The sequence below is a fragment of the Neofelis nebulosa genome, chromosome 15 (assembly GCF_028018385.1).
Source record: "Neofelis nebulosa isolate mNeoNeb1 chromosome 15, mNeoNeb1.pri, whole genome shotgun sequence".
Lineage (NCBI taxonomy): Eukaryota > Metazoa > Chordata > Mammalia > Carnivora > Felidae > Neofelis > Neofelis nebulosa.
The window spans coordinates 63,833,568-63,858,865 of NC_080796.1; the positions used below are offsets into that span (position 1 = coordinate 63,833,568).

The following is a 25,298-nucleotide window of genomic DNA, read 5'->3' on the forward strand; positions in this document are numbered from 1 at the left end:
TATAGAAATTCTGTATGGCAAGCCATACTAGTATTTTCATTTTATTTCCTACCATCACCTCAAACTCAACATATCTAAAACCAAACTTAACAACCTTTATTCACTGCCAAAGCAGTCCCATCTTCCTACTTTGTCAATGGCACTCTTCAGCGTGGGTATCTTAGAGACCACTCATTTTCCTCTTGACTCATCTACATTTCTAGACAATAACCAAATCCTGTCGATTGTTCCTTTAAATGATTTTTGTCCTGGCCATTTTTCTCTTCTTGCAGCCTTTACAGAGTCCCATCCCAACACTGCACGTCTATTACAGAGAACTTCAAAAAATCAGTTAACTAGCCTCCTTGATTCCAGACTCTCTCAACTCCAATTCCTCCTGAGGAGAGATCCCTTCAGTATCCCTTTGATATATCACTTCCTTCTCATAAATCCTTGTAGCTTTGCTCATCTCCTGAATCATTATGATTTTTACTTGGTTTTCAAATTTATGAAAAAAACTGGCCACTCTGCCTATTCGACAGTTTCTCAATATTTTCTATCATAGGTTTCTTTGTTGTCTCATGCACTGTCCTACATTTGAATCTCCCTTCATTTTTCTCCTGATTACCTAAAATACTTTCCCTTCTTTTACCATTAACTAATTAGGTTCTATAACCATTCTTCACAGCTTAATTCAAATCTCACCTCCTCAATGAAAGTTTCTTTTATTGTCCTCGTTCTAATTGAGCGCCCCTTTCTCCAAACTTGTACAGAATGTATTCTGGCCACATAAAATGGCAAATCACTAGGTACTGCTTTGCATTGATGCTTAATTCGCTCAAAGGCATTAATACGAATTAATCTAGTCTCTCTTACTAGATTAAGTTTCTTCTACAGCTCCAGTCTCCAGGCCACCTCTCATACAATTTAAGTCTACAGAGGTACACAATACACACATCTGTTCACGTGAAACCTTTTGGAAGCAGGATAGTAAAAAGGAGGAAGGCATATTTACATAGTTTTGACTACGTACACTGTGAGTCAAACAAGAGCGTATTAGTTTACACGGCTCTACAATTAATTTTTGACTGAGGCAAATTCTCACACCACCTGGGTGGCAGTGAAAACTGTACATTTGGAGAGTCTTAGATATGAAATATTATTTTCTATCAAAATCTTCAGTTCAGTGAATATATTTCCCACTATAAAAACTTTACCCCCTGAGAAATAGGTAGTACAATATAGTAGTATTAATAATAGGTCAGAACTTTTTTCTTTTGTTGTGTACAATTTTGACAGCTAAATCCAAATAAAAAAGATATATACCATATGTCTACCTTAAGTCACTATTAAATTCTGAAAATAAGAAACCCTTTTAAGGTTCTCTGACTACAGTCTTTTATTTTACTATATAATAAAACATAGGATATTTCATTAAATAAGTAAAAGCAAGAATGGGATTCTTTACTCAGTTATAAACAGGTTATATTTCCAGAATATGCCAGCACAGCTAACTGTGCCACAAGATACCTTTAAGTTTCCCAAAAAAGACAAAAAAAATACTTCAAAGTAAAGGCACTGTTACTTTGAACACAGTCTTCTACACTACCTGTTCGGTCACGCCAGGATGCCGTGGGATTTCATAGGTCCTGCACTTAAGCTGGAGCACGGAGTCCTCATTCAAAAGCTGTGCGAGCAGGAGCACACCGTTCTAGAAGGAAGCAAAGAGGAGGGCTCTGCTCGTTTCCTTACGAATGGACCCGAACATGTGTGGCCAGGCAGAGACTGTCATTTCCCCACCAGTTTTCCACGGATATCAGGCACTCTCTTTCAGAAGAATACAGCTTCTCTTCTCGATAGGTTCTACCAGAACTTTCCACCATGACTTCCCCTGTCCCTGCTTCCACACCCACCCCCCACAGGAAGTAGCAACTACACATTCCCAAGCAGCAGGCAGTGAGTCACAAACGAGTATAATGGGGACACCTAACTAGATATTCCCGTCGAGCGGTGCTTTCTAACTGCTGAACACTCAGCTCACCTCCGTGTAGAAGCGTACGTAACCTGAAGTAAAGCCCACCACGATGCAGGTCCAGTCAGGACGCCCGGTGGAACTCCTGTCACAGACAAAATTTGTAATTTTTGTTCCAATTTTGCTCATAAAGCAAAGCAGAGAAAACAAATAATTTCTTTATCCTTACCTCTTTTGGCTTGCTAGTGGGATACACAGAGCACTGGTTACACATTCTCTAAAAACAAAAACGAAATCATATGTTTATCTAATGAATTTAGCAAGTACTTTTATTTCCCTCTACTTTAATGTTAAAGGGCAACCAATGGAAGCTGTGCCCCATGAACCAGTTTTCTTCATTGCAGAAGTAAAAATACAGTAAAATTCCACATAAGGAGAATCATAAAAATCATTTGCGTAAAAGGTAAGGTCACATTCACTTGAGGTTAATGAAAACACTATTCTTCACTCTGTACCGTCACGAAAAGTACAAGAGAAAGCGAAACTTTACTGCGCGCACGGATTATACACAGAACTGAGGGACAGCAGGTCATTGTGGGCGGTCATTTCCTACCGGCCCCCTCTCCTCCGCGTCAGCTACACATGGGGCACAGCACGGGAGGCACGTCGGTCACATCACAGGCAAACCCCACTTCGGTGGCTATGTTATTCTAGGGATTAACTGCATTTCACCTGGTTGGCTTCTTCCTTGATATTTTGCAGAAACTGCCCCTGATAATCCATTTCGAAGAACATGCTAGGTTGAGTGTCCCTAAAAGATTCTTTTTTAATGTGACACGTGGACTTGAAAAATCTTTCAGGAGCTCAGAGACTAAGCCCCCAAATTAAAATAACTCCTTCTTGGGACGTGTGGATGGCTCAGTCAGTTAAGCGTCCGACTTCGGCTCAGGTCATGACCTCACAGTTCGTGAGTTCAAGCCCTGCATCAGGCTCTGCACGGACAGCTCGGAGCCTGGAGCCTGCTTCCGATTCTGTGTCTCCCTCTCTCTCTGCCCCTCCCCAGCTTGCGCTTTCCCTCTCTATCAAAAATAAATAAACATTTAAGAAATGAAATGAAATGAAATAATGAAATGAAATGAAATGAAATGAAATGAAATGAAATGAAATGAAATGAAATGAAAATACTCCTCCTGACTGATTTTATTTTATTTTATTTTATTTTATTTTATTTTATTTTATTTTATTTTTTCTCCTGACTGATTTTAGTGTCAACCCTCAGGCCCATCACCAGCTTATTCAAGAAGCTGTGAACACTCTTGCCCCATACATCGTATTATGCAACCACTGAACAAAATCTTTTTGTTTGTTGTCTTCAAAGTAACTGAACTACTGTGTTTGCTTTGCACTGCTGACAGAAATTAAATGTCTTCAAAAATTCTTAGACTACACGGCTTGAGGTGCAATATTATCATTTACTTTGATAAGAGTAGAAAACGTTCCAGTGAGTAACTACAATGTGCCAACACGTATTATGGACTTCCACTTGTCTGTTGTCTTTTACCTGAATCCAAAGTCTGAAGTATCTTACTCATCCTCATCAGACAGCTTTCAGTCATAAAAATTTAAGTGAAAACAGTTTTTGGCACCAGGTTCCAGGTTAGCAGCTCCACCAAATAATCAGGCTAGAGAATCGCTCTTATTGGGTCATTGGGAAACTTGAATTTACCAACTTGCCTTTCTGAAGTATTTGTGAGTTTTAAGAATTAATGGAGCACTGTCCCCTTTAAGTACAAGGCCAATGCTACCAAAGCAGAGAAAACAATGACTGCCTTGGACTTTTTGGCTGAATAAAATCAGTAATGAACACGGGAAACAACAAAATGTAGAAAGTATGGGATTCTCTCTGAGCTTCTCTTTAAATCCTCTGCAAACTAGTTTTTTTAAAAAAGTAATCACGTGAGTACAATTTAAATTTGCTGACCAGATCACGCTCCATAACCTCTAAGTTGGGATGAATATACATTCACTAAATACTCCAGTGATGAAACTTCTTGCTCTACAAGTCAAACAATTTCACACATACATTTAACAAGCTGAGAAACAAAACGTTAACTGGCACCTACCCTTCTTCGACATTTAAAGAACCACTCCAGCCAGCAGCAAATTGCATTTCTTCCTTTCCTTTATCACTGTATTTCCATTTTGCTGAAAAAATTATCATATAAAATAACTTTATAGCATACTAAAACAGTAATTTATAAATTGCACAGTTTCCCTTTAGAATAAGTACAGAATGTAATTGTTCTATATTAGTGGGTTTGGGTCTCTATAGGTAAATATTTAAAAAACTTTATAAGATTTTTATAAAACTCAACCCAGTCTCCTGGCCCGTAGTCTCTCCCCTCCTCCAATTAAATCCATCTGATGTCTCAGTTCTTGCAGGAGAAAATTACTATTCTTATGTACCACCCCATCTGTTGTATTTATGCAATGACTTTTATCTTCAGATGACAAAGAAGACTTTTCTATTAGATTTATGCAACAGGGGCGCCTGGGTGGCTCAATCGGTTAAGCATCCAACTCTTGATTTCGACCCGGGTCTCACGAACCGTGAGACGGAGCCCTCTGAACTGACATCACAGAGCCTGCCTAGGATTCTCTCTCTCCTTCTCTCTCCGTCCCTCCCCCACTCTCTCTCACTCTCAAAAGAAATAAATATTAAAAAAAGAAAAAGGCTTATGCTACAGAAGGATAAATCTACTTTGAAGACCATTCCACAGCCGTTTAATAATGTATGATCTGATTTTGATCAGTGAGGTTTTCCATATTTTATGTCAACCTTCATTTTAGTCTTCAACAAAAATTATGAACTGAAAATTTATGCCACAGTGAGAAACTAGTGTCCTATGAGTTTTCAAAATATAGTTGAAAATCACCTCCATTCACATTATGACTAAGAAGGGGCCAGCGGCCTATTTAGCTCTGCCCGCCCCTTGCAAGAACCGGGCAATGCCCAGTTCTGCCTCTGAAGAGCCACATAACCACAGCTAAAGTATCTGCAGCCAAGAAAGAAAAGCAGAGGAAACAAACAGAATCGAAAGAAGGAAAGAGAATGAGAGGTACAAAAAAACTGGAAATAAGTGTTATACAAAACATGAAAGTACACTGTAGAACGCCACCATATAATGCATACAATGTAAGTAACATTTTTTCTTTCTAGCTAACCCATTTCCGTCCTATTCTATGCATCGAAATAAAAGGCACTAAAAATAATAAGAGTACTTACGCACTAGAAAAACAGCTTTTTGCTCTCGAGCTATAACCATAAGATCATTGGTCGGAGATAAGGATAAAACACAGTCTTGCAGCCAGGAAGTTTTTTGTGCTTTGCAAGTATTTCCTTCTTCTTCCTGTGGGTAAAACTTCAATTACAGTGTATGTAAAAATATTGAGAGTACTGCATCTCAGCTTATCTGCCTTGAGGAACAAGGGGGAAGAAAAAGGGATAAAGAAATCTTCCTATTTCTTTTTAAAAGTCTCAATAATATTCCTTATCAAAACACGTCAAAGATGACCAATAAATAAAATATCCACTACAAACAAATCTCAGTTTTGAATATTAATGCAGAAAGTTTTAACATAAGCACATATAAACTAGTAAGACATTAAAAGAATGTCATTCCAAGAATGACTCACTGTTAGAAGCTTTAGTGAATAATCCAATTCCAGAGAGACAGCTAAGGTATCTGCAGCTACATGGCAAAGAAAAAATTCTCTGATGTTTATGTTGTAGGGTCTGTAAATGTACTGGATAAATTTGATACTTTTTTCTTCATTTGAATTGAAAGATGTTTTCATTTTTTATTGAAAAATTACTTAAAAAATAATTAAAAAGAGGAAAATCCCCATGGTTAAGAATTCAAAGGATCTAAAATGGTCTTCTCTCTAAGATGGTCTCTCTCACACTCTAGAACTCTAGCTGCCTATTTACTCTGGAGACAACCAGTGCAGTGAGGGTGTATTTCCAGGGACGCTTTATGCACATACAAGCAAATACATTACTCTCCTTTACCTTCTCTTATACAGATAGTAGCACACTACACACACAGTCCTCTTTACTTTTTTTCTCTTAACATATGCCTGAGACTTCATTCCCCACGAAGTTTTTCTTAAGGGTGCATAATACTCCACTGTAGAGATACACTATGATTTATTTCACCAGTCCCCTATTAATGGGCATCTGTGATGTCTACACTCTTCTGCTGCTACAAATGATGATACAGCGAATAACTTCATACACTTGTCAGTTTGTGTGGGAGCATATTAGCAGGATAAATTCCTAGAAGTGAAATTGCCAGGTCAAAGGTAATATGTATTAGTAAATTTGCTATCTAAATTGTGTTCCACAGAGGTAGTATTAATTTATAATCTGACCAGCAAGTTTTGAAAGTGCTTGCATCCCCACAGACTTTTCAAAAGATGCTTTAACTCAGCCTGTTTCCGATTCTGTGTCTCCCTCTCTCTCTGACCCTCCCCGTTCATGCTCTGTCTCTCTCTGTCCCAAAAATAAAAAAAAAATAAAAAAAAATAAAAAAAAAAAAAAACGTTGGGGGCGCCTGGGTGGCGCAGTCGGTTAAGCGTCCGACTTCAGCCAGGTCACGATCTCGCGGGTCCGTGAGTTCGAGCCCCGCGTCAGGCTCTGGGCCGATGGCTCGGAGCCTGGAGCCTGTTTCCGATTCTGTGTCTCCCTCTCTCTCTGACCCTCCCCCGTTCATGCTCTGTCTCTCTCTGTCCCAAAAATAAATAAAAAAAAAAAAAAAAAAAAAAAAAGATGCTTTAACTCTGGATCTCTGTCAATGCAACAGATGACAAATGCTACCTCAGTATACTGCCTTCTTATTAATGAGAACAGTCATTTTCTCATATGCTTACAAGTCTTCTCTATGAATGGTCTGTTCCTTTCCTTTACACATTTCCTGATGGGTTGCTACTCCTTTTCTCATTTATTTGTATATATTGTTTACATACAAAGAAAACTGGCCTTTTTTTTTTTTAATTTTTTTTTTTAACCTTTATTTATTTTTGAGACAGAGAGAGACAGAGCATGAACGGGGGAGGGGCAGAGAGAGAGGGAGACACAGAATCGGAAGCAGGCTCCAGGCTCTGAGCCGTCAGCCCAGAGCCCGATGCAGGGCTCGAACTCACAGACCGCGAGATCGTGACCTGAGCTGAAGTCGGACGCTTAACCGACTGAGCCACCCAGGCGCCCCAAAACTGGCCTTTTGAACATAAGAGTTGCAATAGTTTTTCCCAGTCAATATGGTAGTTTAACGTGTTCTATGTAGACATTTTTCAATGTTATGCAGCTACATTTTCGATCTATTCTTTTTGGTTTCTAAGCTTTCAAAGCTTTACTCAAACCCACCCAGTGGCTCTTAGACTGAACTAAACAGCAGGACATGGGGAGAGAGGGGATGACATGTAGGCTGTTCGTTCTTTCTTCTTAATCTACACATTTATACTTTTTTTAAACTTAGCAAATAGGAATCATGTAGATTTCTGGAAAAATTCCTTGTTTTATTAAAGTTCTATTTTTCTAAGGAATTCTGCTACCCAGTTTGGTGTTCTTAATGCGTACTTTCCTATATGTAAATTAGGGAGAAAATTCATCCCCTAAAGATGAAAGTAACATAGCAAAGGCTAGTTGTAGTTCGCCTCTCTCTGGGCCCACAATTGCTGCTGTAGAATACAGTCTCTGTTTAGGCAGCGCACACCCAGGACTCCTCAGAGTGGCTCAGCTGTGGCTGAAGACAACCCTGCCCTGGGGATTCCTCCCCAACAACTGAGATTCCAACTGTACCAACTTCGAGGTGCAGGACTTTTCAAGTGATGGAGCATCTCACCTTCAGCCAGGCCGCTAGAAGCAGGGTGAGTCACACGGGGATGTTTGGGTACTGTGATAAGAAGTCAGGGGTGCCTGAAACTCTGACTTTAAAATTTCCATCTTAGTGCAATAAGAAAGAATCAAAACATCGTTCCAGAAATGTGATACAGTCCAATCTTAGCAAATTCTATACAAACAGGTTTCTTCCTTTTATTACACTCCCAAAATGAGGTTCAAACAACAGATCCTGAAAATCTTCTAAAAGTTACTTCGCACTAAGGCACATTAGGGGCGCCTAGGTGGCTCAGTCGGTTAAGTGTTCAACTCTTGACTTCAGCTCAGGTTATGATCTCACAGTTCAGGAGACTGAGTCCCACGTTGGGCTCTGTGCTAACAGCTCAGAGCCCGCTTCAGATTCTCTTTCTCTCTTTCTGCCCCTCCCTGGGGTGTGTGCATATGCTCGCACTCTCTCTCTCCCAAAATAAATAAACATTTTTTTAAAAAGCACATTATTTCTGGGGCACCTGGGTGGCGCAGTCGGTTAAGCGTCCGACTTCAGCCAGGTCACGATCTCGCGGTCCGTGAGTTCGAGCCCTGCGTCAGGCTCTGGGCTGATGGCTCGGAGCCTGGAGCCTGTTTCCGATTCTGTGTCTCCCTCTCTCTCTGCCCCTCCCCCGTTCATGCTCTGTCTCTCTCTGTCCCAAAAATAAATAAAAAACGTTGAAAAAAAAATTAAAAAAAAAAAAAAAAAAGCACATTATTTCTTTTTCATGTTTATTTGTCTTGAGAGAGAGAGAGAGAGAGAGAGAGAATGAGAATAAGTGGGGGAGGGGCAGAAAGAGGGCGAGAGAGAGAGAATCCTAAGTAGGGTCCATGCTGTCAGAGGCCAACATGGGACTCTCTCTCACAAACCAGGAGATCGTGACCTGAGCCGAAATCAAGAGTCAGCTGCTTAACTGGCTGAGCCATCCAGGAGCCCCAAAAGCACATCATTTCTATGTTTCTGTCCTAGGTTTTCAAAATAATGCCACTAACAAGGATTAGACCTACATGTTTATATTTGCTGAAAAGACAGAGTAAAAGAAATTCAAAGATGGAAGGATTTAAAAGCTAACTGATTCAAAACCTCATTTTATAATAAAGAAAACAGAGTCTCAGGGAGGAACAGAATCCATGTCGGAGCCCAGACTAGAACCCATGCCTCCTGACATTTAATTCAGGTGGTCTTCCCATTTCATCACCCTGCCCGGTCATCCTGGGGTACAGCTGTTAACGGCCCTCCGAGAAGATGGGTCTTCCCTGGGATCTGACTCTACTCTCCTAGTCGACGAAAGCCTTTTCTCAAACGATTACTACTACTTATCACTTTATCCCAGGCCAACCTTCCCACAGTTTTTGAACCGATTTGGAACCGCAGGGCACTACTTGAACATGTGAGCCAGCGTACCCTACAGACATCTCTCTAGGCCTTCCTTCAAAACTACTTCCCCTCTCATTTCTGTCTTTCTGTGCCCAGTGCCAGGTCCTATCCCTCCATCCTGTTCCTTTACCTTCTCTCAAACTTACTGCCACCTATTTATTCTGTGATGGTACTTGTCCCACACTAGACTCCAAGCCTTCTAACTGGCCAAGCCCGTGCCTGGTAGGACTCAAGTCCACACGTCACACGGCCCACTGACACACAGACAAGTGGATAACGGCATTCCCATGCCTCCTTTCTTATAGTCATAAAGATAATGGAATAACCCAGAAATCACTCTTACACATGAAACTCTACATCAACAAACAACCGATTCAAAGCTAGCATCCTTAAGTAATAGTATCCTCAGTAATGTTTTCCCTTAAATAGTTCAAGATTCTGGCTGATAGACCATACCCGTGGAAAACACAAGTTAGAAAGATGTAAAAAGGGACAAAGTACTACCCTCTTAGTTGAGCCTAGAGCTCAGCTCTGTCTGCCACCATCCCAGCAAATGGACAAGCGATCCCAGAAGCAAGCATGAATTCTGCCCTGCAAGAACTAGCCAAGATGAAAGTTTGGGAAACATACCACTTACTTGGAAACAAATTCAGAGAAACTACTCCACTGGTTACCTGCCTAACCCTGCTTCGCCATCTCATAAATGTGCCTATCTAATAATATGAAGCCAGAAAAAGAAACTTCACGTGAATTAGCAGTCTAGTTTCTGGCATTTCAAACATTTTCAGGTTTTACTCCAAGAGGGAGAAAACCAAGCTCTGTCACTCTTCACTGCATTTTCTTTTCTAGGTCCTCTTTACCTCTCCATCTTTCCTTATGACACAGATCTGCCCTGTTTGTCAGGGCAGAGGGGGGCATGTACAAGCAGGAGTCCTACATTCTAAAAACAGGTTAGAAAATACTATCGTATGATTATATTACATAACATTATCATCATTAGGGTTTGATATGCCCTAAAATTCTAGATCTCAAGTCTTGCTGCTTGGGCATGATACTAGCTTGTCATGAAATGCACGGCAGTGAGCTCTTAGTACAAGCTCAGTGGCTTCTGGATGTGCAGTCACACGGGGCGGGGGGAACATGGGGGAGCATCTCGACCTACAGAACCACAAGCCCCTGGTCATGTGTAATTCCAAAGACACAAAGACATTCTTTGTCCCTAAGACACAGTATTCGAGGTTAGCAGACTGAAGATTAAAAGCCTCTAAGGACAGTAACCAAAAATAAACCATATCCTTAAAATTACCAACAGAGGTAAAGATGCATTGTTTCTTCATAACTAGGTGTTTCTCTCTAAGCTTAATTAGCTATTTATTTTGCCAAACAGTGTAAACTGTGCCAGAATATTAGGAAGTAAATCTAGAAACTGAAAGCCACCAGGAGGGCGGGAGAAGAAACCTCATGTAAATCAAATTTCTTTCAATAAACCCTCAACCTCAAAAAGAAAAAACAAATCTCCAGGTAAATCAGGATGGCGCATCAACAATGAACATGCTATCTACAAAGGCAAATACAGAACCGAAGGATGGAAAAGTACGTGTCCTAAATTGTTCTACAATGTCTGCTACGTTGTACCCAAGCAATGTGGCGTGTCGAAATCAGGTCACAGTACCGTGACATCTCTTCCCACAATAAAGAAATCTTTCCGCACCATTGTGAGTAGAGGACAGCAGGCCTATCAAGAAGTGTTTGGCACTGATGTGACTTTAGGTTTGGTCACTTAACTCCAGGGAAGAGAGCAGCCATGGTCCTGGTGATTTGGAAGATGTTCACTGCAACATCTGCCACTCACTCACTCTGTGCCAGAATCTGGGTTAAATGCTTTACACATAAATCTTAATTCTCACAGTAACTCTATGAAGGTATGTTAGTACCCCAGTTTTGAGATGGAGAAACAGATACTTAAGAAGATAACCCCCCTTCCCGGGTTACACAGTTGGGGCAGAGATAGGAACCCAGGCTTTGGAGTTCCCCTGTGCCGCTCCCACACGACACTGCTGAGGGAAGCTGGTCCCCTCTAAGCACATCTGCAACAGCACCTTTGATTCCTGCCTGCTCCACTGCTCTCCTCGCTGTCGACACTGGGAGTGACCAGGCAGAATGACTGACGCTGTGTCCAGAACTAAAGGGATGAAGAGAAGCTCTACCCCACTTGCTGGCTGAGAGGCAAGTGCCCCTCAGTGACAGAAGAAGTAAAGAAGGAGGGACGTGGATCAAGTGAGGTCTAACCTAATCCAATTCAGCCACTTGGTTGACTACGGTGACCTTTTTTGCAAAGGCTTGTCATGTATTTAATAATCTTGTTTAACTAGTCTCTTTTTAAAGAGAGCCAAGAAATAGTCCCGTCCCATTCAATGTAATTAAACATTGAACAAATGGACATATCGAGAGTCTTTATCAAATTAAAAAGGTCACGAACGCTGCAATAAATGCTAAGAAGTATGAAATTAAGCTTTGCCTTGAAAGTACTCAAACCTTACTGGGTGGTTTAATAGCTCACTCCGGGCTTCTCAGCCTCAGCAACTCTGACGCTTCGGGCCAGAACTTCTTTACTGGAGGGGCTGTTCTGCGCACTGCAGATACTTAGCAGCACCACTAGCCTCTACCTACCAAATACCCACAGCATTTCCCAGTTGGGACAACCACCGATGTCTCTAAACCCTGCTGAATGTCCCCTGCAGAGCAAAATGTTATGAACCACTGATTTAGCTGAATAAGAAACACACTGTAAAGTTGTTTTTCTTTTTAATTACCATGGGATCAACACCCTCCCTCACCCTTGTGCCATAATCTCCCCCGGCCGGCTGACGGGATTACACAATTGTATAAAGAAAGAGAAGGAGCCATAGAGACTATGTGACTCAAAATCCTCATTGTCCAGAAAAGGAAACCAAGGCTTGGAAAGAATAAATGGATTGTCACTAACCACACGAATGCCACAGGTAATAAATTTAAAGTAATACACATTCATACAGTCCTTGGACACTTTACCTGGCAGGTCTGGTTCCCTACCTCTAAAATCGGGGACTGGACGAATAGTCCAGATAAGGGGGAAGAACGAGGCAACGGTCTGTGGGTCAGAACCCCTGAGGAGGTCCAGATCCTCGATGTCTCGCACCTTTCTCCCTGCCTTGATCTATCCCACACAACACACTACAGAAGGGCTGCCCACTTCCATGTGCCAGCGCTGTATTAGGACAGAAAGACAAGAGCAAAGAGAATTCTCGGGCTTCACGTTCTTCCCTCCTCTGGGGAAGACAGAGGGACAAGTACACAGTAGTCAGACAAGGGGGCATGGGAGGGTCACCAGACCAGACTGGGGCTGGCAGGGTGGAGTGTCAACAACAACAATGGAAATAACTCCTAAGCTAAATCCTGCAGAGAGAGTAGAAGGTAGCCAGGTTGGGGGCTGCAGGAGAGAGGAAGAGAAGGTGGACGTTCCTAGACTATTTCCGCGCCCTAGTTCTCTAGAAAACCACGAATTCAATATATTTGAAGGCCTACAGGCAACAGAGCCAGCAAGGGGCTGCTGTCACGGACAAGTCCAACAGTGTGAGGTAAGAGGGTCCACTGCAGCAGCAGGCAGGTGATGAAGAACTTCCGTCTACTGTGCTGAGGTACTTACACTTGATCTTGAGGACACGGGCGGTCACTGAAGGAGTTTCTGAGCAGTGAAACGAGCTGGTCAGATCTGCACTCTTTCTCAAGTGTGCACATATTTTAAACTTTAAAAAAACTTCAAGATGTAAGGCAGATATAAAGCTGATTAGCATTTGCTTGTGATAGGAAAAAAAACAAAAAAAAACAAAGAACAAAAACTAAATGTCCCTCAACAGGAGTATGGTTAAATAAATCTCAGTACGTCTACACAATGAGATATTCAGCATTCCTTTAAAAGAACTAGATGATTTATATCTGCAGATATGAAAAAACCTCCAAATTACATTAAGCAGAAAAACAAAGAGGTAGAACATGAAACGCACAAGGACTTTCCGGTAAGAGAGAAATAAACGAGGGGCGCCTGGGTGGCTCAGTTAGTTGAGCGATTGACTTGATTTCAGCTCAAGTCATGATTTCATGGTTTGTGAGTTCCAGTCCCCCATCAGGCTTTGCACTGACAGTACGGAACCTGCTTGGGATTCTCTTCTCTGCCCCTCCTCCATGTGTACTCTCTCTCAAAATAAATAAAAACTTGTTTAAAAAAGAGAGAGGGATAAATACATGAATTTTCCCCTTACTCTCCCCAGTGCCCTCAACCCTACTAAAAACAGCAGTTACAGAGTTTGCTTAAAGGTAAAGACCAGGAAGGGCAAAAAGAATGAGAGGAGAAAAGCCACTAGAAAGCAGAAGGGCAGGTGCCAACAGATTTCACAGTCCCTAGAACTGACCACAGGCTTAGGAACCGGTACCAGGTCCCTCGGGAAAGGAGGGCAAAGATGTGGCTCAAATCTGGAGGTCTCACTGAACGTGTGTTTGAGCAACAGTCATGTTTCCTGACCCCTCCCCCCCACTGCCCAGGCAGATGGCTGTCCCACCCTCCCCAGCTGAAGACCACGGGCCCATCACTAAGCCAAAATGTACAAGCTACCCTACAGGTACGCCTGAGGAGTACAGATTTGAAATGAAATTAACCAACGATAAGCAAGAGCAGGAAAAAGTGGTGGCTGGCTGTGATGGGGAAACTAAAGGCAGCTCTCCTTCAAACATTTAGGCATAAATAAGGCCACCAAGACAGAGCTTGGACTACTTGTTGACCTGTGGCCAAAGACTGAGGAACAACTTTATGTTCACCTTTCATCACTGGCAAACAATCTTTTAGCTGCACTTTTCACACTAACAGACCAACTCACCAGAATCTATTAAAAACAAATCAATGGCCATATAGGTCAAAAGTTCTGAAGCCCCCAAAGAGGCGAAGGGATTTTAGAAACAGGCAGGAGGAATAGAAAGAAGGACTGAGTTACACTGAAAGCCATGAGCTAGACCCAGGTTTTTGAACTTTAGGACAACTGACATTTGGGGCTGGAAAATTCTTTTAGAATGCTGTCCTGTGTACTGTAAGGTGTTTAGCAGTGTCCCTGTCCTCTACCCCGAGATGCACCTTCCCCCAAGTTGTGACAACCTAAAATTTCTCTCGACAGTGCCAAATATCTCCCAAGGGGACAAAATCACCTCCAATTGAGAATCACTAGGCTAGACCCAGCATGTAGTAACATTAACAGGAAGGTCATTGGCAAAATGAGTGTTTCTAAGAGTCAAACACCAAAATCTCAATGAGAGCCCACCTTAGTAAGGAGAACCTCTTCTGTAGCCATTTCCCCTTTTGTAAAAGAACCTAAAACATAACCTTGGTATAACTTGGGTGCTCTCCTCTGCCTGTGGCCAATCTGGTGCTTAGGTCTCTTATGTGGTGGGTGACTCCAGAGTCTAATGACACTAAAATAAGGCAAAATATTTTCCAGTATTATCCCAGATTATTAATGTTCTAAGACTCTCTAATCAGGTCATGCTATATCCAATTTCTCAGTCTATAAACAAACATTTCTCTGGGGCCCTCTCTCTGGCCAGCATGCATTCATTTCTCGTTAATCTGCTATATCAAATTGTAAACTGTACTACACCACTTTCTGTAAAATAGACAAAACACATTCCAAAGTGTCTTCTGAATGGAAATTTTCCACGCGTCCTACCTTAACTGAAGGCCTCAACCCAGAAGCTTCTGTGCTTCCTGAAACCATTGCCCTGCAAATCCTGGATTCTCTATTTCCTACCGTTTGGACTTAATACACCAATGAAGGAAAGCTTATTAAATCTGCCTTAAAATTAAACCTTGTCCAGCTTCTTCCTTAACTGCCTCCATTTCTATTACTGCATGAGGCTGAGCAAAATACCCCCCCTGATCACTTCTTTCCCAAAGCAAACAAATTATAATCTAAACTAAAAGCCCTTGTAACCACACTGTAGAAAATACAGCAAAGCTATTTACTATCAGAGGATCATTCACCGGTAGGTGTTATAGTATAACTATGTTCTTTTACTTTGGGCAAGTAGGAGTCCCTTAAGCTTATTTTTTGCACTTGTACACAAAGAGTTATTTGGGGCATTTTTATAGACTGAATTGTGTCCTCTCAAAATTCCCACGTTGAAGCCCTAATCCCTGATGGGACGGTTATCTGGAGATGGGGCCTTTAAGGGGGTAACTAAGGTTAAATGAGGTCAGAAGGGCAGAGCCTTAATCTGACAGACTGGTTATCCTTATAAGAGGAAGAGACACCATGACTCACTGCTCTCTCTTTGCACACAGAGGAAAGGCCACATAAGGACACAGTGAGAAGGTGGCTGTGTGCAAGCCAGGAAAAGGGGTCTCACCAGAAGCCAACTCTGACAGCACCTTGAACTTGAACTTCTAGCTTTCAGAACTGTGAGAAAATAGGGGCGCCTGGGTAGCTCAGTCAGTTAAGCGTCCGACTTTGGCTCAGGTCACGATCTCACGGTCCATGAGTTCGAGCCCCATGTCGGGCTCTGTGCTGACAGCTCGGAGCCTGGAGCCTGTCTCAGATTCTGTGTCTCCCTCTCTCTCTGACCCTCCCCCATTCATGCTCTGTCTCTCTCTGTCTCAAAAATAAATAAACATTAAAAAAAAAAAAAAATTAAAAAAAAAAAAAAAAGAACTGTGAGAAAATAGATTTCTGTTAAGAGCCCAAGTCTGTAGTACTCTGTTACAGGAGCCAAGCTGACTCACATAGGCATGAAATACCTACAGAAGAAAGAGATTTGTCCTCTAAGGAAAGCTATCCTTAAAGCTCCTAAGCCTACCCATGTCACAAATGTATCCTTTCCTGAACATGGTGGCTACTGCTGATAAAGGGTATTAGAATATGCTTTCCTCACTGAGCCCTTATTATAGCGGACATCTCAGAATCACAGAAAGCTGAAGACGCTTCTCCCATCCTTAAAAGAGCTTTGTCCACACTGGTGCCAAATCTTTCTGATTACAGAAACCCTTCCCTCTCTTCTGCCAAAAATAAGAACCTACTCTCAAAGAGCTGACAGACTTATGGAGATAAAAGCACCCCGAAGTTTTTAGTTTTCTGCTGGACGCACTAACAGCCAGCTGGCCTCCAGGCCGGCATTTGGTGCTCATGGTGGCTGTTGCTATGCTTTACTCTTAGCTACCCCACCTGTGGCTCATCTGCACACCACTGCAGCCCCCCTAAAGACCAAAACACAACACCTCTCCAGTGTCAGACTATTCTCCTCTGCTGTTCATAATGACCACAACCCAGTGGTGGAGAACGCTACCATTGTTTTTACAGTTACAGCACCTTGACGCAGCCATAAATTGATTACAAGACTTGTCTCTTATTCCAATACTGGTCTCAACTTCAATGTGGACAAGACCTACAAGTGAGACTCTCAGGAAAGGCAGGTTTTGAGTTTGTTGTCTGTTCCTTTATTTTAATTTAATTTTATTTTATTTAATTTTATTTTATTTTAGAGAGAGAGAGAGAGAGAGAGAGAGAGAGAGAGAGAGAGAGAGAGGAAGACAGGGGCAGAGAGAGAGGGAGGGAGAGAAAGAAAGAGAAAGAGAGAGAGAGAGAGTTAATCCCAAGCAGGCTCTGTGTTATCATCACAGAGCCTGCTGCAGGGCTGGATCTCACAAACCGTGAGATCATGACCTGAGCTGAAATCAAGAGTCAGTCACTTAATCGAGGGCCACCCAGGTGCCCCTTGCTGTCTATTCCTAACAAGAGACAGTAGAAAGTTCCTTCTCCATTCTGACAAGGTGGCTACCTCTCTTACCTTGACTACGGCATGCAATTCGTACATCTGCCGAAATTTATTCTGATTCTTGTTATGCCTCTAAAGCTGGCTATGCCTTTGGAATTTTCATGATCCTAGACAGTAGCAGAAATAACACAAGTCTCTTACCTCAGTTAACATTTCCAATAGCCCTGGTATCAAACATTTTGCTCAGCAAAACCTCACCTCCTAGTGATGTTATGCATGGACAGTGATGATGCTGCAGTGTAAGGCAGCAATCACATCCTTTCGCCTGGCCATCCTGCCATTTTTGTTCTCACTACCGAACAGTCTCCCTTCACAAAGATGCTGTCTTACTTTAAGGACAGGATCCAAATTCAAAGAAGCTCTGTTAAATACAGCAGGATCATTTTAACACCAGGTAACATCTCAATATCACTATCCTGGCCCACTTTTGTTGTCATTCAAATACCTTCTCCTTTGCCATGTATATAAGATCCTGACAAGGCACAAGAGTTCAAAGGGGGATAATCAGAACAGTTAGGAATGACTTGTACACCCAAAATTGTCGTCAACTGTCTCACTGGCCGTGTATGCCAAATCCACTGTGTGAGAAAATCAGTTAAGACAAAGAGAACAAGCTACCATCATCCACAAGGGCCATTTGTAAACAACCAAATTTTATCCAAATGAAGAAATGTGCTACACGTAAGTTAATGTGTTTTGGACTGAGTAGAAACATATTTCAGCTTTTTACTGAAACAGTTAAAAGAAGTTTTACTCCTAAATTTAGGATAGCCTTACCAATAAACAGAAGTTGGCACGCCTTAACAGACGCAAAGAAAGTATAAGAATATACACACTCTAACCAGGCGATCATTGTTCACATCACCCAGAATCAGCTGGAACAGTGGCACATCAATATAAAATATTGTAATATAAGCCAGCCCAAGAAAAGTCATGAGTATGAGAGACACAACTAACTAATCAAAAGACCCACTACAACTTACTCCACAGAGCAGCAAAGGTGAGCTTTCTAAATCAGAAATAGTGTGGTTTCTGATCACATTAAGAATAAACTCCAGGGCCGCCTGGATGGCTCAGTTAAGCGTCCAACTTCAGCGCAGGTCATGATCTCACAGTTCAGGAGTTTGAGCCCTGCATTGGACTCTCTGCAGTCACCCAAGAGCCCGCTTCGGATCCTCGGGCTCCCTCTCTCTCTGCCCCTCCCCCACTCACACTTTCTCTCTCTCTCTCTCTCAAAAATAAACATTAAAATAAACTCCACAGGGCATCTGGATGGCTCAGTCAGTTAAGCATCCAACTTTGCCTCAAGTCATGATCTTGCTGTTTATAAGTTTGAGCCCTGTGTCAGGCTCTGTGCTGACAGCTCGTAGTCTGAAGCCTGCTTCAGATTCTGTCTACTTCTCTCTGCTCCTCTCCTGCATGCTCTCTCTCTCAAAATAGATAAACATTAAAAAAAAAATTTTAATAAAAAATAAAAATAATAAACTCCAAATTCATAAAGCCTTACATCAGGACTATTGCTTCTCTGACCCCAAATTGTAGCTTCGGTCATTTTCTACTCTGGTACATTACAATGCCACGAGGAAGTACACACTTAGAGAAGGCACACTGTCATGTGAGCCAAAAAGCAGGGATATGACACACTATCAGTAAACTAACCCCCTTAATATTATCAGCTTAATTAATATTACATCTAGTATTTAATATTTATTAATATTAATACTTAATATTACAGAAAATGTAACAGACACACAACTCTCCAACTATGTCATTCACTAGGAAAAATCCATTCCAGAAAGAACCAACTATGCCCCAGTAAACACAGTAAGATGTAGGCCTCTAGGTCTGTAAATAAATACCGTAACTCAGCACCAGCACCATTTTAGATGTTTAACAGTAACTGTCCCAATGGAACCTCCCCGGAGATCACAAATGCGTGTGTCCGCTTTAGCGCGCAATGTCTGTGAGGTTTATTCCAGAAAACCTCAAACTTACTCAAGAGCTTGTTGTATTACTCACAACAGTCACTTAGCTATAGGTTTCTAGAAAACAAATACTGTATGTAGCCAACGCCACACGCAAAGTAGCTACCAGTCACACTGCCTCTTTCTGAGAGGTTCTCCAAGCACACCCATCTCCTCCTGAGGGGTTTACTCACGCGGTCATGCGGAGCCTCCAACCCTCTTTACACACACCCCCTCGCCTTTCTTTCCGCCCCCATAGTAGCTAATGAGACCCCTGGTGGATGCCCCATCAGAGGGCAGCATTAAGAGGCAGGCTGACATCCCACGGAGTGGCCGGGTATAAATACTACGCCCCACCGTCTGCAAGTGTCCTGTACTGGGTAGTGATGAAGAGACTCCATCAAATCCTCATATGAGCTCTGGGTGTGAAACAAAGAAGAGAAAAGAATCCAAGACAACCACAAATGAAAGACACAAATAACAGCCATGAAACAGTGTAGATCGTGAGTAAGCGGAAGCCAGTCGGTCTTGGTAAAAACAGAGACAGAGTACAGCTGAGTCCCCATGATGACACCGCACTAGAGGGGCAAGGAACAAGGTGTCTGTTTGCTGAAGTGACGGTGTAACAAGTTCCTCGAGCTGCATTACATCTTATTCAACACATTCCAATTCTCCGTAAGGCCTTCGGAACTGGTTTCCTGTTCTTAATCTCCCCACGGAGCTTTTCCACCAACTGGCACGACGTAGCAGGCTCCGCTTCCTACAACACAATGCTCTTCCATTTCTCCCTCAAACCTATTCTAGTTTTCCCCACCATCCATCCAGCTGCTCAAGCCAAACGCCTGCTCAAGCCAAAAACCAAAAGTAAGTTTTCTTTTTAGAAAGAAACTTGTAGTGGGTATTTTCAAACACTGCCAAAAATGAAGAGACTGGTACCTTTCACCCGGCTTTAGGGAGTACCAACACCTTGCCAAGGATGTTTCATCTACTCTTCATCACATCCCAGGATCACAGAAGTAAATCCTCGGGTTTTTTTCCCTTTCATCCCTCACAACCAACTGAGAGCAAAATCTTATTATCTCTAAACTTATCCTGAATCCATCACTATCTCATTTTCACTAATATCACCTTAGTGGAAGCCATCATCCTTTCCCAGCTACACTACCACAACAGCTTCCTAACTGCTCTCCCTGCTTCCACTTTCGCTCCCTATTTCAACTTATCCCAAAAAGCAGCGAAGATGAATTTTAAAAGTGAGAAATCAGCTATGTGCGGTTTCCTATCACATTTACAATAACTCCAACTTCACAAAGCCTTACATGAAGCCCACCAATTTCTCTGACCCCATCTCATAGCCTCCAGTCCTGCCAAGCCACACTGGCCTTCTTTATGTCCTCCAAACTCCAAGCCCAGTCCTGCCACAGGGCCTCTGCATGAGCTGTTGCCCTGGCCTGCAATGTTCTTTGCCAGATCTTCACGTCACTGACTCCCTGTTGTCTTTCAGACCACAGCTTAAATGTGGCATCCTCTAAAAAGCCTTCCTAGGCCACCCAAGCTATAGTAGTCACTTGATCACTTGCCATCACATCACCGTTTGAATCCCCTACATAACTCTGATTACCACCATTTGATACTTTTATCTATCTTTTTGAAAAAAAATTTTCTCTCGCCATTAGAGTATAAGCTGCTAGAACAGGGATGATAAGAAGATCTACCCAATATATATGTTCATTCTTCTTTCTTCATAAAAAATTGTAATTTTGTTCAGTCATGGGCCTCAGGAGACGTTGACCCTTTATCTTCCAACTCGAGGGAATGGTATGACTGACTGATGAAAAATCTATCCCCTGCCAGTGACTAGTTCAAAAATGAGTGTCTGGCCTTATTCTGGCCAAGAAGACACAGGCAAGGCTCACTAGAGGTTTCTGAAAAAGTTGTTCCCTGCTCCTGTAAGAGTCTGTTTTCTCCCTCTGGTCACGAATGAAGAAACATGGTGCCACACTCCATCTAGAGAAAAACAATCTTTAGGATTAAGTCAGTACTGTATATGCAGAGGAGACAGAAGGAAAAAACTTAAGTCCTTGATGACATAGTTGAATCTCCTGATCAAACAACCTATGAGTCCATACTACCTCTGACTTCCTTCTATATGAGCTAATGAATCTCCTTGTTATTTAAGCCAGTTTAGGTTAGATTGTCTATTACTGATAGATGAAAATACATCCAGGGACTTCCTCTACTTACTCATTGCTATACTTCCAGCATCTAGAAAAATGCCTAGATTATGATGGGCACTTAACAAATATGTGTTGAATAAGTAGAGGAGTCTAAAATAATAACTAATCAAGGAGAAAGAATCCTAAAACAGTTATTCTCCATTCAGCCTGCTTAGCTGGCTGACTTAAAGTCATTAAATCCTTAAGAAAGGTATCTACTTGGGGCGCCTGGGTGGCTCAGTCAGTTAAGCATCTGACTCTTGACCTCGGCTCAGGTCATGATCTTACAGTTTGTGAGATCAAGCCCCCCATCGGGCTCCATGCTGACAGCAGCACGAAGCCTGCTTGGGATTCTCTCTCTGTCCCTCCCCTGCTAACACGTGCACATGCTCCCTCTCTCAATATAAATAAATATATACCTTAAAAATAAAAACAGGGGCGCCTGGGTGGCGCAGTCGGTTAAGCGTCCGACTTCAGCCAGGTCACGATCTCGCGGTCCGTGAGTTCGAGCCCCGCGTCAGGCTCTGGGCTGATGGCTTGGAGCCTGGAGCCTGTTTCCGATTCTGTGTCTCCCTCTCTCTCTGCCCCTCCCCCGTTCATGCTCTGTCTCTCTCTGTCCCAAAAATAAAAAATGTTGAAAAAAAAAAAAATTTAAAAAAAAAAAAAAAAAATATTTGCTTAAGTACTATTAAGGAAGCACAAAGATGTCCTTGACAAAGGTTTTCAAATGTCGACCTAACACTGGAATGTGTCACCATGATTACAAAAGGAAAATGCCACTTTAAAAAAGCATGCATACATGTATAAAGACTTACAGGTTCTTGGGGTTCTGTTTCTTCCCATGCTCCCCAACCATCATCTTCCCAGCTTGTTGATTTACCTATTATTAAAAAAGATGAAAAGTGCTTACATGAAACAAAGAGCTTAACAATATTTTTAAAAACATTTCTCTAAACATAATAGAACACCTGATATATATATAAATACATATTATATAAATATAATGTTGGCATTAAGGAAGAAAAAGGTAAACTATACAATGGCAAAATTTTGCTGTGCATAATAATTAGGAAACATTCGGGCTGAATTTCCAAATCTATGTAGAACTGTGCAAGTTATTTGGATGTTAAGATACTGGATATCAAGTTTCCACATTTAAACCAAACCACAAAGGTGAATTTTAAAAATCTTTAAAATTACAAATATTTGTTGCTCAGACATGAGACAAATTAAATGCACACAGTGACAAAAAACACACCTACCATTTCACACGGATACCTTAATGTAACTTTTTTTTTAATAAAACAAAGTATCAATGAAAAAAAACTGAATTTTGAAACAAGAGGTCTATAATTTCTGATATTTTCTGACACTCTGTGATTTCCTTCACATGAGAACATTTGCTCAGATTAAAATAGGATGTTCAGGAAACACCGCAACAAGGAATTAAAATCTCAAAAAGGTATGGAGAGTATCTTTGAATTTATCTCTTATGATATATCACATCAGAAGAAATAAAACTATTACTTTTGAGCAACTATTCTGAGACAAACATTTTATATATGTTACCTCAAACTAAATTAAAAAACAGATAAAGTTCAAAGAAAACGTGAAAAGAGCAGGCAGTTGCATAACTATAAACTTGGGCCCCAGAATCAGATTGCCTAGGTTCACTTCCTGGATCTAGGACTTACCAGCAAGTTAGCCCATATTTGCAAACTTTACTTGTCTCCGTAAAAGCATGTAAATCAGAAGTGCTTACTATCTCGTCAGATTGTTATAAGGATTTAAATCAAATAGCATACTAAAATCCTCAGTGCCTGACACATAGTAAGTTCTCAATGCTAATCAAGATTTAGTTATTAAAATACTACAAAATATAAACAAAATATTGTATTTAAACCAGTCAAGCTTCATATTTCTAGCAAAGAATCATTTTAAAAGATGGGACTAAACCAGATATCTAGGATGCTTACAGTGAGAAGGACACATATATAACATTCAATTATATATAAGGTTTTAAAAGTTGCTAAACTCAATTACATATAGATGATAAGAAAGTAACAGTCTGGTACCTGGAATCATGGCTCAATTAGCTTTGTGATAATATTCTCATCTTTGGTACTGAAATACCAGGTAACTACTTCCTAATTGCCAAGCACATTCCTAGCCATATTATAAGTCCTAAAGCAGCACTATCATTTGATTAACACTGCATAGCTTGTAGATCTCCATATACACGTCAAATAAACAACTTAACAAGTGCTGTTAAATACCACGTGCATGTGCCATGCCCTGTACTGGGAACAGAGAAAAATTCAAACATATTCCTTGTCCTTAGAGGATGTGTGACCCAATGCAGACAAACACATAACTATAGTACATGGTGAGTGCCGTAACAACTACTTAATATAAAAAAGAGGAGATAGTGAGAGAGATGTCACAAAATGCAGGGAAGAGTCACCGTAGGTCTTTCAAGAGCAGCCAGGAACTTTTCAAATTTACGTGAAAAAAAAAAGGTTAACATGAGCAAAGGCAAAAAGAGGCAACTCACATATAGGGGTTATCACATAACAACTAACATATTCAGATTTCTATGTGTCTAAGTGCTTTATAGATATTAATTCACTTACACATGCCAAGGATTCTTTATCTTCCCTTTACTACAATGAGAAAACCAGATCACTTAGTTTATATAGCTGGACCAAGATCACAGAGCATTAAGTGGTGGAGTGGGGTTTGAAACCAGGGCTCCTGGAGTTCTAAAGCCCACGCTCACACATATTCTGCTATACTTACTTTCTACTCTTCTATGGCTTATGAAGGAGCATAAAAACTAGGAAACGTGGGGCTTACAGTTAAGGCCAAAAAGCAAGATGACATATTATTTTAAATTTTTTAAAATGTTTTATTTTTGAGAGACAGAAACAGAGCATGAGCAGGGGAGGGGCAGGGAGAGAGGGACACAGAATCCAAAGCAGGCTCCAGGCTCCAAGCTGTCAGCACAGAGCCCGATGCGGGGCCCAAACTCCTAAACTGTGAGATCATGACCTGAGCCGAAGTCTGAGGCTTAACCGACTGAGCCACCTGACATATTATTTTAAAACAGAAACATTCCTGGGGAGCCTGAGTGGCTCAGTCGGTTGAGCGTCCAACTTCGGCTCAGGTCATGATCTCACAATCTGTGGGTTCGAGCCCTCAGCTCAGAGCCTGGAGCCTGCTTCGGATTCTGTGTCTCCCTCTCTCTCTCTGCCCCTCCCCCACTCATGCTCTGTCTCTGTCTCAGAAATAAATAAACATTAAAAAAAATTAAATGCATAAAATAGAAACATTCCGAAGGGGTGCCTGGGTGGCTCAGTCGGTTGAGCGTCCAACTTCGGCTCAGGTCATGATCTCACGGCTCACGAGTTCGACCCCCGCATCGGGCTCTGTGCTGATGGCTCAGAGCCTGGAGCCTGTTTCCGATTCTGTGTCTCCCTCTCTGCCCCAACCCACTCGCATTCTGTCTCTGTCTCTCTCAAAAATAAATAAACATTAAAAAAAAAACCTTAAAATAGAAACATTCCCTTGATATCAAGATTTGGAAATTTTTTTCTAAATTGGAAAATTACAGTGTGTTCTTTGGCAATCTAATTCAGTTAGGCAATTTCTTTACTCTCCTAATTTTTCCATTAGACCAAAACCAATTGCCTTATTGTGGGCCAATGGCAACTAGGCCATCCCATCTACAGAGTTTTAGAAAATGCACTATTTTTCTTGTTCAAGAAAGGAAAGTACCTTGAAAAGCTTATCCCTCTAAAGTCCATAATTCAATTTTAATACTGCTATAAAATGAATATATCGAAATACCACAACCTCAGAAAGACCATGTAGAATTGCAAGCACATAATGGGGTCAGCTAATGGTTCACTCCCTCAGTCAGTCACTGATTCATTCAACAAACATGACATCTTTTGTGTGTTGGCCACTGTGCTAAGTGCTAGAGACACAAAAGCAAATAAGCCTTCAAAGA

At 41.5% G+C, this 25,298-nt stretch overlaps 1 protein-coding gene across 5 annotated transcripts in view; it reads right to left on the reverse strand.

The window, feature by feature from the left end:
- Nucleotides 1-25,298, reverse strand: part of RAB3GAP2 (RAB3 GTPase activating non-catalytic protein subunit 2) — a 104,244-nt gene that overhangs the window by 61,609 nt on the left and 17,337 nt on the right. For 3 of the 5 annotated variants that reach the window (XR_009254011.1, XM_058700591.1, XM_058700593.1), the window contains exons 2-7: nt 22,102-22,166; nt 5,238-5,373; nt 4,075-4,156; nt 2,181-2,228; nt 2,021-2,096; nt 1,589-1,690 (exon numbers count right to left, since the gene is read on the reverse strand). Coding sequence is in view for 4 of the 5 variants with exons in the window: in XM_058700591.1 (XP_058556574.1) it covers nt 1,589-1,690; nt 2,021-2,096; nt 2,181-2,228; nt 4,075-4,156; nt 5,238-5,373; nt 22,102-22,166 (509 nt within the window). In the remaining variant the exon portion in view is untranslated. The remainder of the gene's footprint in view (nt 1-1,588; nt 1,691-2,020; nt 2,097-2,180; nt 2,229-4,074; nt 4,157-5,237; nt 5,374-22,101; nt 22,167-25,298) is intronic. The other 2 variants (XM_058700592.1, XM_058700594.1) reach the window with 1 other exon arrangement.